Source organism: Cylas formicarius, unplaced genomic scaffold, assembly GCF_029955315.1.
Source record: "Cylas formicarius isolate icCylForm1 unplaced genomic scaffold, icCylForm1.1 PGA_scaffold_6__28_contigs__length_40554024, whole genome shotgun sequence".
Classification (NCBI taxonomy): Eukaryota; Metazoa; Arthropoda; class Insecta; order Coleoptera; family Brentidae; genus Cylas; species Cylas formicarius.
The window spans coordinates 36,654,830-36,670,314 of NW_026844347.1; the positions used below are offsets into that span (position 1 = coordinate 36,654,830).

General features: G+C 34.8%; 1 protein-coding gene across 11 annotated transcripts in view; it reads left to right on the forward strand.

Annotated features, from left to right (window-relative positions):
* Positions 1-15,485, forward strand: part of LOC132703300 (dynein axonemal heavy chain 2) — an 88,343-nt gene that overhangs the window by 40,880 nt on the left and 31,978 nt on the right. For 10 of the 11 annotated variants that reach the window (XR_009619054.1, XM_060672471.1, XM_060672472.1 and 7 more), the window contains 11 exons: positions 20-176; positions 1,743-1,902; positions 1,968-2,164; positions 5,463-5,638; positions 7,351-7,507; positions 8,739-8,888; positions 8,947-9,156; positions 10,904-11,007; positions 12,005-12,269; positions 12,414-12,621; positions 14,185-14,423. Coding sequence is in view for 10 of the 11 variants with exons in the window: in XM_060672471.1 (XP_060528454.1) it covers positions 20-176; positions 1,743-1,902; positions 1,968-2,164; positions 5,463-5,638; positions 7,351-7,507; positions 8,739-8,888; positions 8,947-9,156; positions 10,904-11,007; positions 12,005-12,269; positions 12,414-12,621; positions 14,185-14,423 (2,023 nt within the window). In the remaining variant the exon portion in view is untranslated. The remainder of the gene's footprint in view (positions 1-19; positions 177-1,742; positions 1,903-1,967; positions 2,165-5,462; positions 5,639-7,350; positions 7,508-8,738; positions 8,889-8,946; positions 9,157-10,903; positions 11,008-12,004; positions 12,270-12,413; positions 12,622-14,184; positions 14,424-15,485) is intronic. The other variant, XM_060672463.1, reaches the window with a different exon arrangement.

Consider the following 15,485-nt stretch of genomic DNA (forward strand, 5'->3'; position numbering starts at 1 on the left):
TTTATTTTCGGTTTTCTAGGTGTTACATCACACTGACCACAGCGCTCCACCTGTATAGGGGCGGCAGCCCCAAGGGACCGGCCGGTACGGGCAAAACGGAAACCGTCAAGGACCTCGGCAAAGCGATGGGGATGTGGGTCATTGTCAATAATTGCTCGGAAGGGTTGGACTATAAGGTAATAAGTCTTGTTTAATGGCGAAATGATATTCGTTGTACCGAAAGTGACGGTTGAGTCGTTAGAGAAATTAGTTTTAGGAAACAATTGCTTAAAAATTAATTAATGAATTAAAAAATGTAAACATGATGGCCACTGTAATACTATTTACAAATTTTCTGCGTTGGTTGTTGATGAATCGAACTTGGTGACGTTTCGCCAATCATCCTGCCGGCTTCTTCAGTTCGACTCAACAACAACCGACGCAGGAAGAATCCAGTTTAAGATGAATTCTTGTCCAAAAGAAAAAAGAAATTCTTTTTTGGCCACCTTATCGTTCATATAAACACAAGTTTGTTGAAATGAGTCACGTTCAACCTTATTTTAAACTATAGTTTTACGCTATTGAAGAACTGATATAGTAAATTGGAAAATTATGTAATGATATCATTAGCGAGCAAAATTCTATTTAAAACAATGTTTTTCCACTTGATGTTAGTTGTTACGTCCTCTTTAGGACGTTTTACACACTTGAAATACAATTCAGTGTTTTATAAAGAAACAAATTACCCAAAAGCCCTGTGGTCAGTGTGCAAGCACAATTCGCAAGCTCTCTTAACTGGCCACAACCCTCTGTGCATGCTTGGCAGATGCGTTTTTCATTTGACAATAGAATCTTTAAGTCCAAATACAGGGTTATAAATTAAAATTAAATTAATTAAATTAAATTAAAAAAAAATTAATTAAAATTAAAAATTTGGGACAACAGAACTACTACCAAGGTGTATCGAAAACCTACACAAACGTGTATACATGCAGATGAATGGCAATCGTTTCGAACATCTTTAGTGAAATAAATTAATAACACTAAAGACAATATTTTAGTGAGTATTAAGTAATAATAAATAATTAAAAATATATTTAACTGAAAATGTCAAAATTATTGCCAATACTACACAATAGAAAATCATATAACAAATAAATTCTTTTGCTAAATGGAAAAACAAAGTAATTAATTTAGTTTTCATGGCTAGTTTGATTATTGAAACAATAGTTATTGAGTTCCTTACATCCAATGTTAGATAAAATGCGCAATATTTCAAAATCTGTTAAAAAATAACCCCTAACAACTCATATATTCGAAATCATCATTCAAATGCGGCGTACTCAATTTAAAAAAAATGTCGACCTGTCAAAATTCGACAATTAAAATTTTTATTTTATATTATATAAAATAAAAACAAAAATAAAGCAAAACAAATTCATTCGCAATTACCTTAGCAGCTTATAACAGAATCACAAACATCTTCAAACATTTATATAACACTGAAATCAAATTAATCTGCAAATCACATGACTTTGAAAAATAGCCTTTCAGAGCCTTCTATGTAAATTTATTTAGCATGTTTAACGTTTCTATATAACATCATATCAATATTAACGTCACTTATCGTTTGTAAAAATGCCTTTACCAACTTAGCTCTCAGTGCGACGACGATTGGCAGACTATCAACCGGCGTTGCCAGATTTTGCAAAATTTCATCGCAGTTGAGGAAACGCTCGAAACAACTGACGTCACTTTTTTAGAGTATGGGAAAGTGTTTTGCCGGCCTCGCGCAGACCGGCGCGTGGGGCTGTTTCGACGAATTCAACCGGATCAACATCGAAGTGCTGTCGGTGGTGGCCCAACAGATCCTCAGCATTCTGCAGGCGCTCTCGCAACACCAACGCTTGTTCGTGTTCGAATGTAAAACCGGATACGTTTGTCGGCATTACGACGGAGTATTTAAATTGGTTTAACGTCGATTTTAGGTCGCGAAATCCATCTAAAACCGGGCGTAGGTATTTTCATCACCATGAATCCAGGATACGCGGGCAGGACCGAACTTCCGGATAATTTGAAGTCGATGTTTCGTCCGATATCGATGATGGTACCGGACAGCGCCATCATAGCCGAAAATATATTGTTCAGCGACGGGTTTCAGAACACTAAAGTGTTAGCGAAGAAGGTACGACCGGTATAAGTAATAACATTTTAATGGGCTGTAACTTTTTTGCTTTTAGAGATATCAAGCTAAACCAAAAAAAAAAAAAAACGAAATATAGTGTTAGTGGGCAAGTTTCTTTCCAAGTGACGTATAAAACAAAACACTATCAATTTTCTGACGTACATGCCTACATCATATTGTTTTAAATGGAACACCCTGTCTATGATATATGTATTTAATAGAATATCTTATTCCGACTACAATGACGTAACACAGTTTATATTTTAGTCCAATCAACAAATCAGCCAAAATAGGCAATTTTCATATAATCCCAAAGACTGCCCTGACGGACAAATAAAACAGTAGTAAACAACATTGATATAATAGTTTTTCGCGAACTGAGCATCCGTGAAAAAAGTAATATGCTTCAAGTATACTTTTTGAAAAATAAAACTCCAACCGCAACTCGTCGTCAGTATATTACACAACCACTCAAAATCGTGTTAAGAGTGAATGATTTTGATATCTTTAATTTTTAATTCAAAAGAATTTTTTATTGCAAATTTTGGTTTCAAATCTGTGTGGAACTTTAAAATATTTAATAATTTTGTTGAGAGTTTAACTGCCGGAGCTGTTACATAAGACACGACTAGTCTAATGGACATATCTTGTTTATGTAATTTAACTAAAGAATATAATTTCGGCGGTTGTGGATTCATAATTGTTAAAAAATACTTGTCTTTGTCACTAAAAATAGGTTTCAGAATTAACAACAGAATAGGAAAATTTTTAAAAAACAATGAAACGAAACAGGTAGATCCTCCAAGAAACGCATTAACCTACATAAAAGAGCCTTTAAAAACAATAGTCCATAATCAATAGTCAACACATTTTTGACGACAATTTGATATTTTACATACAGCCACAAAAAGTAGAAAATTAAATTTATACGAAGTCATGGAGATTAACAAAATCAATTAGATTTAAATTCCTCAAGGCCTTGGAATGCAAACAGGTCGAAGCTTGGGAAATAAACAATAAAATCTATTGAACTGAAAATAAATTTTGGTTTAATAATCTACCGAAGAACCTCGCAACGACACAGGCACTTCTTAGTGGCGTACAGACCGCCTCCATATACAGACCGCCTCCATATACGGACCGCCTCCATATACAGACCGCCTCCATATACAGACCGCCTCCATATACATACCGCTTCCTTATACAGACCGGCTCCATATACAGACCGCCTCCATATATAGATCGCCTCTGTATACGGGCCGCCTTCGTATACAGACCGTCTTTGTATATGGACCGTCTTCATAGAGAGAACACTTTCATAAATAGATTATTTTTACAAAGAAATTATATTTTTATATAAACAATCAATTTATCTTTTTTTTTAAATACTCACTCTACTGCGCTCCGGTCGTGATTAAACTGTTTGAAATAATATTTTTATATTTAATTATTTTATATTTAATGAAATTAAATAAAACTGAAAATGAGATGTAAATGGAAATATCCATAAATTAAATATATTTTAAGCATATGTTTTTTTAGACACTCGCTCCGCTGCGCTCCGCTCGTGACTGAATTGTTGAATATAATATTTTTATGTTGAATATAATAATTTGTTTTGGTAAATGAAAATTAAGATTGAAATAAATTTTTTTTGGTACTATTGAAGTTTTAAATACATATTTTTGAGTTTATTATTATTATATATTATTTATTATATTTAAAAAAAATAAATAAAATGAAATGTGGCAAAAATTATTTTGTATTAAAAATAGAAGTAAAAAGATTTCCTTATTCGTAAGATGTATGGTATGTTTTTTTAGACACTCGCTCCGCTGCGCTCCGCTCGTGACTAAACTGTCGAATATAATGTTTTTATATATAATTAATTTGTTTTGATAATAGAAAATTAAAATTGAAATAAAAATTTGTTGGTACTAATGAAGTTTTAAATACATATTTTTCAGTTTATTATTATTATATATTATTGATTTATATTTAATTATATTTAAAAAAATAAATAAAATGAAATGTGGCAAAAATTATTTTATACTAAAAATGTAAGCAAAAAGATTTCCTTATTCGTAAGATGTTTGGTATGTTATATATATATCATAGACCTTCACACATGGACACAGTCATACATAACAGCTCAAATCACCCTTATACACACACTCTTTTATACACAGACTTCTTAATACGCCACTTTCAATAGAAAATTACAACAAAGAACTTAATGTCATGAGACAAATTGCACTGAACAACGGCTACAATCCGTCCATTATAGATAAAATTATAAATAAAAAACAAACCCAGACAACAGTAAACTCTATTTATCCGAAACCTAATACAGAACACGAACAATTTAAAACAATTACATACATAGGAGGACCTAGCGAAAAAGTTTCAAAACATTTGTCAAAATGTGGTTTAAAAATTGCTTTCAGAATAACGCAATAGGAAAATTTTTAAAAAACAATAAAACGAAATATCCAAAATCCCAAAAATCAGGTGTCTACAGGTTGAAATGCAGATCTTGTCTTAGAATTTATATTGGACAAACAGGTAGATCCTTCAAGAAACGCATTAACGAACATAAAAGAGCGTTTAAAAACAATAGTCTGGATTCTAATTATGCTACACACTTTAACACAGAAAAACACATTTTTGACAATAATTTTGATATTTTACATACAGGCACAAAAAGTAGAAAATTAAATTTATTGGAAGCCACGGAGATTAACAAAATGAGACATTCAAATGTATTGCTTGCTAAAACATGGAGTTCCTCAAGGATCTGTCCTAGGGCCCCTTTTATTCATTATTAACATAAACGATTTCCCCTTATGCATTAGTCCCATCAGATTAGATGAGCTAACGTATGGCGTTGAGCTGAAGGCTCAATCTTGGTTTTCATGTAACAATTTATTTACAAATAATCATAAAACACAAAAACTTCTAATTCCAACGTATGTACTGAGTCGCCTTGGACGATAATCCGTATATATAGTAGCAGGTAGTTTGTAAATATTACATTTGATAAAGACACGGTGTTGTCGATACAATTTTCATGTAAAAATATATAATTTCGTGAAAATCTGAACATTTAGTTCTCATTTATTTTGTAAAATCATATTTAATTTTGATCAAATCGTTATTATCAAATTATCCTTTTGCAATTTTCTCAGTGAATACTTTTGGGTACCTGATCTATGTTGACATGTTTATTAATTTTAATCAGCTCGTTAGTTGCGTAACGTACGCCCTGCGTTATCTTCAAAAATAAGTTCTATTGAAGGTGTTCACCCTGTACCAGCTGGCGGTCCAGCAACTGAGCAAACAGGATCATTACGACTTTGGTCTGAGGTCGATGGTGGCGCTTCTCAGATACGCCGGGCGCAAAAGACGTCAAATGCCCACGATTCCGGAGGACCAAGTGATCTATTTGGCAATGCGCGATATGAACGTGGCGAGGTAGGAAGTAAAATTTAAAAATCGACATAGTTTTGCATTTTTTTTTAATAATTTCATTGACATATATACTTCGACCAGAAATATAGTGCTTTTACAATCGACCCCGTGATTAACTTTGCCCACTGTTTATTACGGCAAAACCGCAGCCCCTTACCCATAACCATTCCAGGACCGGCCTAGGAATTTACCTACCTACACTAACACTAACGCCGAGTAATTCTTAAAACGTGAACATAAAAAAAATTTTACAAAGTAACAATTTATGACGTTCCATTTTATTACATTTCCGCATAGTATCATTATTAATATACAAATTATTAAATATAATAATTATAAAGTAACAGTCACTTAAAAAATCGTCCCTATCGCTAGTTCAATGATCAACTCCGCCATTAATCGTTCTGGATAAATAGTTTCTTGTCTTGTTACTCGTTTTTCACAGTTAGATCAACTTTGTACTGATATTTTAGGTACCTCTTGCTGAATTACGTTTATGGTACTATTACTAAATTTTCTTATAAAATTGCAAACACTCAAAACAATTTGTTTAAAGTACGAAGGCAAATTAATCCGTTTTTTTTATTTGCTGAGGTAGTTCGTCTTCTAAATTGTCATTAGGTTCGACTGCCATTTCCACTTCTTCGTGAAATTCTGCGTTGTTTTCCATGTCTTCTTCTAACCGGGGAACATTTGCTTCATTGTAAATTGTTAAAAAACAGGAACCTTCTTATTCTCATAACGTACCTTTATCTACCGCGAATCTAATCTATAGTCTTAAAAAAAGCTGCTGTTTACAAGAACTATATAGAAGGAACAAAACCATAAGAAGAAGAATGTTGTTAATCGACAGGCACGCAAGACAAAAATGATTATATGTTCAAACTTATAATTAATCGATTTTAATTATTCGAAAATAACTCGCAGCATCAATGCTTAATCTATTTTAAAACGAACCATTTACGTTTCAAATAAAAATTTCAAATTTTTACTAATATTCGTTACGGTCCATCAGAAGCTTAATGCAGAATAAACATCTGTTGGGACGGGATTTACCACGGTCCTGCGAAGGTCTGCAGTTAAGGTACTGTAAAATACTTAAAACGTCAAAACAATAAATGCACTATATTTTTGGTCATATTATAACCAGTTTATATTTATTTTAAATACAGAACTGCATTTTTTATTTAACGTTTCGGAAGAGCTCGTCATTCTGTAAAAATACTGTATCACACTTCATCATTTATTAGACAATACCGCCCAAAAATGGACCATAAAGCCAAACGTACACAAAAAAAAATTTAGCTATAATTTTGTCAGTCTTAACATAGTTCTTAATAATTAATGTGGCAGTTACTTTTTACTGTGGAAAAACGCGATATGGTACGTATTTACTTGTTGTTAGTACCTAAATCAATATCCGCAAAAGTAAGCGAAAATGGGGAAAGTTTTGCAGATTTTTTTTCAAAATTTAAACTGACGAGCAGCATACTTTCAACTTTTTCGATATTTGAAAAACTCTAAAAAGAGGAATTTCTTATTAAAAAAATGCAATAGACGTTTTTCTCAAAAAAAAAAAAACATTTTTTATAAGGGAAAAAGGTAACTTTTCTATGAATATTACATTTTTTGGTCATTTTTTAAAAATGTATATCTAAAAAAAACAATTACAACCGAAACTTAATTTTTCAACTTTTTTTAAATGGCCCAATTAGATTCACGTCGGACGATCTACCATTGTTCAACGGAATCATGTCGGACATTTTCCCGGGGGTGCAAATACCGGCGGTCGACTACATGGACATAAATACGGCGTTGACGGAATACATGGTAGAGAATAATTTGCAACCGATCCCGATCGCTTTGACCAAGGTGAGACAATTTACCCAACCCAAAAAACCTCTATTCTTCTCTATTAATTACTGCAGAGAAAGATAAGTTTTGGTTTGACTTTACTTAATTAGGATCAGTACTGAGCATGTTATCTCATTTTTGAACAAAACTAAAATTCGGTTTCTCTGCGTTACGTAAAAAACCAGTAGTAAGGACTGTTTAGTTCTTCCCCGTGAGAGATCTTGAAAAATCAACGTTACAGTTTCGACAGATGGCAGCAGAAACCAAATTACAAAATTCCTAACTAACCAAACCTCTCAGTTTCGCAGCTTATCGACAAATAGCGGAACAGACGAAATTACAGATTCCTGACTAACCAAACACCTAAGTTTCGTTAGTCAAATCAATTCGAATGTCGAAATATTTCAGATAATGTGCCAGATTTAAAATATATCACATCACTTTTTGAGAATTTTATGCGCTCAATTCGAATAGTGTGATTTCGCTTACAATTTAAAAAATTACGAGAAACTGAAAGTACTTTACATGTATGTAAAGACTACTGAGATAAGACTTAAGTGACTCTCTTATGGTCTCTCTATTGGGATATGCGGACGTTGTATATTGGCCGGCCCTAAGATGAAAAGACCAATAAAGCTTACAAAAATTTCAAAATCTCTGCCTGAGGTACAGTACGTAATTTGATCATATAACGCGGCTGCGTTTCAGAGCTCTTTCACTATTAAAACTTACAATTCACTTCAACCGGATATTATTAGTTGTTCATCTAAACTACATTGAAAAAGAAATTAAAAGAGCTTAATTTTTTATTCATTTATTTTTTTGCTTATTGTTTTTCTTTTATTTCCTTTTAGTCGTTTTCGAAAATTGCCCTTGCTTTTTCCAGTGTCTATTTTTTTTCATTCTTTCTTTTTTACTTTTCTCCCCCTTTGATTTGTTTAAAATTGTCAAATTGTGAATTTAGGTGGATTTAAGGAACTTACTTATATTTGCTAGCTTTTTTTTTTTTCCTGTTCAACTCTATTGTGATATATTCTTTTTGTTGTATTTTAATAAAGGCAATTTATTATTATTATTATTATTATTATTATTATTATTATTATTATTATTATTATCATTAAATTCGCAGTAAGAGGGAGTAAACCAATGAAAGATGGCGGCGTTGTCGGATGGTGCTTACAAACGTCATACGAAAGAAATTTTGAGAATACTTGCAACGTTGTTTATTATTATAGCGCAAACGTTGCAGGTCATTCAACTGTACGAGACGAAAAATTCGCGTCACGCGGTCATGGTGCTGGGAAAAACGGGCACCGCGAAAAGTGTCACGTGGCAATCGCTACGCGGTTGCGTGGGAAAACTGAGTCGACAAAACAAGCATGGGTTCAACGAAGTGCGGGTAAAAAGTCGTTAACGTGGACGAAACGTCGGGTGATTTCGTATTCGCCCCCCCCAAGGTATATCCGATAAATCCGAAATCGTTGAATCTCGGCGAGCTCTACGGGGAATACAATCTGAGCACGAACGAGTGGTTGGACGGGGTGATAAGCGCTACCATGAGAAAGGCGTGCTCTGCGGACACTCCCGAAGAGAAATGGATTCTGTTCGATGGACCAGTTGACGCGGTGTGGATCGAGAATATGAACAGCGTCATGGACGACAATAAAGTAAGACCCGGCCAAACAACGTACAGGATGGACACTTTATTAGGGGCCTGTGTCTTTGCTCATTAAGGAAAATTGGCCCTATAACCTTGTCGTTTTATTTCCAACACCCTTTTCTTATTTTCATCACTCATGTGTGTTTTTCCGATTCAAAATTGGGGCTTTTGTATGAAAAGACGACTCATGGGTCCAAATTATATGACGCAAGGCGTTATCAGCGAAATGCATGTCCATTAAAATATGGCATCTTACGTCATAGTCCCGGTCCCCCTAGATATCGCACGGGTAAATTTAAACAATTTCTGAGGCTAGTTTTTTTAACATCTAACTACAACGCGGCTGACGGGTAGAGGATTCTGGTACATTCTCAAAATGTAGTATATCCATATATATTTCTGTGTAAATTACACTAAATTCGAATAAGTAGTTTTTATAAAACTTACCTTAATTTTTGGCAAGGATTCTAAAAATATCAAAATATATAGGATGTTCCATTTAAAATTTAAAAATTATTGTCGGTCCAGCACTTATCGGACACCCTGTATATATAAAAAATAAATAATTGCTGTATAAACTTTTTTTTCCAAAATCAGTAGTTCCTGAGAAAAGATACAGGTCCCTAATAAAGTGCCCACCCTGTACTCTAATAGACGCACGAATAGCTATGAATTAGAACGCGGTCCCAGCTCTGCAAGCAACAAAGAGACGGCCGTATTTATCCAAATGTTCATTTGTCTAAATTGTATCGGGGCGTTCGGAGCAGCGCGGGAGAGAGGCCGGCAAAGGGTTTCCGTGGAGAACGAATTTTCCTCGATAGAGAATAATTACGATTTGTTACGATTACGATCTATTAACATTTACAGTGACTCGTCTTAAAAGGTTCAGTTGCATTTTAATCAATCAAAGAGTCAAACCTATTGTTTAAAAGTTCTCAATTATTTTAAATAAATCATTGCGGTCCTCTTACTCGGAAAATCGCATACGGCGATTTTCACGAATCATGAAAGGTTAATAAAAACGTGTGCCCAATCGTTTTCACAGCTAAAATTATTGATGATTTTTAAATGTATTCAATAAGCAATATGATTTATCAATATCTTTATCCAATACTTCGGCTGCGACTATTTTGAGGATATGGTTGTCAATTAAAACACTTTGGATTATGCAAAAAATTAACCAGCTATCTAGCATACCCAAGAATCAAAAGGTAAAAGTTACCTGAGTAGTTATCAGAATAACAAATATAAAAAAATTGCAATTGCATTAAAATTTTAGAAAAGAACAGCGCCTATTACTTAAAGATACCTATTTTAAAAGCTCAAATTGTAAAACAAAAATTCCTTAGGTGCCAATGAATGTTCAATAGAAGTTGTAAGTTTTTTTAACTTAAACAACAGCGTAAATTGTTGTTCTTTATATCACGTCCAATAACCCCTACTTTATTTTGGAAAATGTTAAATTTATTTTGTCGGTCAGTACGTATAGTGGAAACCACCTATATAGATAATTAACCAAAGTAAAATATTTTAACCGCATTGAACGATTCTATCTGGACCTGTTCAATTTAAATACAGATTTGAAATCACGACCATCGACGTCCTTCAATTTTTATAGCATTTTATTGACCTGAATGTAATGGTGACCCTCAGTCAGTTCGGTAATTCGATTCTATTAATTTATAATAAGCCCGGAATGCAAATTTTATTTTGTTGGAGTTTATTATATTTACTCAAACCATGACCGATTTCAGGTGTTAACGCTGATCAACAGCGAACGAATCACGATGCCCGAGCAGGTTTCGCTACTATTTGAAGTCGGAGACTTGTCGGTCGCCTCTCCGGCAACTGTCAGCAGGTAACAACTGGCGTGTTTCCAAATCATTTTACTGGCATTCAAACTTTAAATCAAGTATAGAGATACAAAACGAGAGTAATACAGCGGACCCCCGGTAGTGCGACAAACATTTTGCAGGCCAGTGTGTATATATATATATATATATATATATATATATATATATATATATATATATATATATATATATATATATATATATACTGGTCTGGTTTTGTTACGTATCACACACCAAAAAAGCCCTGATTCGTCTGCATCCTGTGACGGGTTAAAATTGAAATCTTTCACATTTTGCAAAAATCTCAATTTAAATGGTGCGGGTGGCATCATTAGAAACTTTCTCTCCTATAATAGTCATTAAACGTATGCCATAACGACTTTTGAAACGTCTGCTAGCCACAAAATCATCTTTTTTATTATTTCCTTATAAAAATATTTAGCATTCATGGCCAACATGGGTCCCGAAATGGGCGCATGCGTGTCTGTCTCTTACCTGGCCCCCAGTCGGTAGTTGACACGAATTGTTTAATCTTCTCGTGGTTTTTTCAATGTCACAAATTGTACGCCTACGCCGTATTCACATTTTTCTTTAATGTCAGTGTTTTGTGCTTTCTCTTCTGAGCTCGTGACTACATTACTAGGTACGTATACGTAATAGACAATGAATAAACAGTAAACAAAGAACACACGCTTGGCCGCACCGCTATCCTCTCGCATGTAGTCAAATTCAAACTAAGCAATCAGAAACAAAACAATAGCACACGCGTCGAGCACAATAGTGTACGTACAAGTGGTAACTTGTTCAATTATACATTAGCGAATACGTAATAGACGATGTCAGATTATAAGGGGTACCGAATTAGACAGGGGTCGGTTTACAGAGGGGCCACCGTATCTCAATAATTGTGACGATATTTATCGATGGTACGAATGCTAGGATGTGATGCTGCAATAACAGAGTTTGGTTGTGACCTTTTTCTCTGTCCGGTCGTTACGTCAGGTGCGGGATGGTATACAACGATTACAAGGATTGGGGATGGCGGCCGTACGTGCAATCTTGGATCGCTACGCAAACGTCAAAGGGCACACTGTACCAGGACCTTATAATGCGCCACTTCGACACCCATCTAAACCCGGTTCTGGATTTTAAGCGAGCCAACTGCGCCGAACCAATCGAATGCGGCGAACTGAACCTGGTGTCGGCCTTATGCAAGATGCTCAACGTGTTTACTACGAAAGAGAACCTGGCAAATTCTGCTGACGAAGTTAGCGCCAACAAACAAACGTAACATAAAACACAAAAGCGAAGGAACTCCACCTATACCATTAAAACCACTGAAAGCGTTACACTAAACTACTAATTAACAATAGAAGCATATTCAGTTAGCCACGTTCCGTGTACTTTACAGGGCCGTTTTGAGGAATCTGTGAAAAATTGGTTCCTGTTTTGTATGATCTGGTCGATATGTTGCACCACGGACGAAACAGGCCGGGCGAAATTCGACACCCTCATAAGGGAAAAGGAGGGAGTATTTCCCATAAAGGACACCGTTTACGAGTATTACGTGGACGTCCAGAAGAATGCGTTCAGCCTCTGGGAAGACAAACTAGGATATGGTAAGTAAAGTCTGTTCATAGATATATGAAAGTGACTAACTGATACGAATTAAGGAAAGACCCGGGCAAGCTGTAAGAATGAAATATGACCGAACAGGTCCGTACTTTGCTTAGAATTTAATTATTTGGGGTTTTGTTATGAAAGATACTAAACAATAACTATTTAATTATGTATGTACTTATGTTTAAATCTACAACAAAATTACAAATTATTTTTATTACCTACTTAAATTACTTAAAATTATTCACATAATATATCAGTATCACTATCGCTATCATCGCCTGTTCTAATTAATATTGGTTCTATATTATTTGCAATATGGATATACGATTTTTCTGCTTTTTCTATATGTTTAGCAGAATTTGCCCAACTTTGTGGAGGGATATTAAAAACTACGGTTTTTATAAGTTTGAAGACATTGGAGTTAACACGGGGAAAAACATTGTTACAGCGAATGGCAAATTTCAGTTGCTGCCAAACATGTTCAATGGGATTAAATATACAGTGGCAAAGTGGAAGCCTTAAAACTATATGCCCTAGATTTTTTGCATAATTATCACAGACCCTTTTGTAGGGGCAATCTTTGTAGAAAATCAATTATTATTATCATCGTGCAAAATAGTTATTCTTTTACCTCTTTTTGATGGCGCGTTTGTTTTACACTTATCAGTTGAGTCAACCCAATCCTTTTCCGGGGTATCATAAGTATCGAACCAGGTTTCATTCAAGTAAATAATTGGCCTTTGTTGTTCTCTGTAAATCCTACTTTTTTCCGGATATTCCAGTCGCCATTTCCGAATTCTAAAAGATTCCGTTAAAACTTGCCTTTTGTCATTTTTTTTAATCTAAAACCCATGTGTTGAATACACTTCCATAAGGTATTAACACATTTAACACCGGTTTCATCTTTCTCAAGCCTCCTAATTAAGATATCTAATGTAGGCACGCTTCGTTCCTCGTATTCCTCCGTATTATATCTTGATCACTTTCACCTACACTCGCGCAAAATGTCAGCATCGCTTCTTTTTTTCCTCGCTGAAATGGGATTATTCACAATTTTCCATACAGTTGATGTTGGAATTTTCGGCCATTTCTTCTAAAGATGCTTGCTTGCTAGCTCCACGTTCAATGAGAGTCAAATAAACATTGGTTATAACTTTCCATAGTCTCAATAGAATTGTGTTTTCTATTCGGACGGGAGCATCTCCTGAGATACACTAGACTCGCACATATTTTGCATAATTCGCACACGATTCAACACACGCTGTATTACACACGAAATAAGAATGATTACTAATAAACTTAAACTAAGTAGTATACCTAACCAAAGAATATTAAACACAGGTAAGTATAACATTATTTTCTATTACGGATCACAATTTTACCTGAATTTAAATTCCGAAACTTTAGGTAATAATCTTGTTGCATTGTGTGTTAATGACCGCCCTTGGATAATCCCATTCAAAAGCAATTAGTCACTTTCTTATATCTATGAACAGACCATACCTGATAAATCCCAATCTCGAACTGGACAGTTTTTACTCTTTACTCTTTTTATCCAGGCTGGAGCTACGATCCAACGTGGCCGTTCTACAAAATCCAAGTGCCAACTATCGACACAGTCCGATACAAGTACGTAGTGGACGCCCTGTTAGAAAATGGCCACGCGGTGCTCTTGACGGGTCCGATAGGCACCGGCAAGACTTCGACTGCGCACTCGGTACTAGAATCGTTGCCCATCGCCGACTACGCGGTTTTACACGTCAATATGTCGGCGCAGACGTCATCCGCCAATTTGCAGGTAAAACAATAACTAGGCTATGGGTAGGGAAGACGTCCGGCTCGAATAATTTTAAATCTTGCATATCCCAAATCGAGCAATGTTCTAATTGTTTGAAACTACCTGGCAGTCATTATTCTGATATATCATTAAATCATGCTCTATGGGAAAAAGACAAATGTTCCTCATATAAGCCTGCTGTAATAAATGAAATTTTTCTATTTAAGCTATTAAGGGCCAAAATTAAATCGGACCTTAATATTTCTTATAAATTGTATGCACTCTCTGCTGAGTGTGAAATGAAAACTGATACAAATAAATTTTGGCGTTTCATTGATAATAAAAAGGGTTCAACTAACATTTCAGATAGGATGGTCTACAATGATAAATTATTAGATAGTCCTATTGACATTTTCAATGCTTTTGCTGACATCTTCGCCGAAAATATAGACTTGCGATCTCAAACTGATGTTGCCTATTCCGATTTTTCGAAGGCGTTTGACAGACTTGATCATGGGATACTTATTTCTAATTAAATGATAACCTCCGATCATTTTTTTTTCATCATATCTAAAAGATCGGCGCCAGTTTGTTATATTTGGTGGACTCAAGTTTGTAGAATATGTCGCAACATCCGGTGCTCCTCAAGGCAGCAATTTAGGCCCCCTTCCATTTAATATTTTTATTAATAGCATTGTCGAAAGTGCGGATGTTAATTGCTCGTTATACGCTGACGATTTAAAGTTGTTCTGCAAAATTGATAGTATTCAGGACTGTCAGGACTGAGTAAAGCGTATTGAAAACTGATGTGTCCATAATAATTTGTCGTTAAATCCCACCAAATGTAATGAGACTTAACAAATTTAAAAACTTTAAAGACTCTGTACTACGCATTTGTTAGATCTAAATTACAATCTGTAATCTGCAATACTTCGCTTCGTATAGGCATAACGTGCGCAAAGTAAGTTCTCGCCGTGATAGTCGCTCGGCGGTATTCATAATCAAGTTGTTGATCCGGGCCCCTTATCAAAACTGAACTTTGGTGTTTCCAGGGTTACCTCAAGAGTAGATCAAACCTTTTAC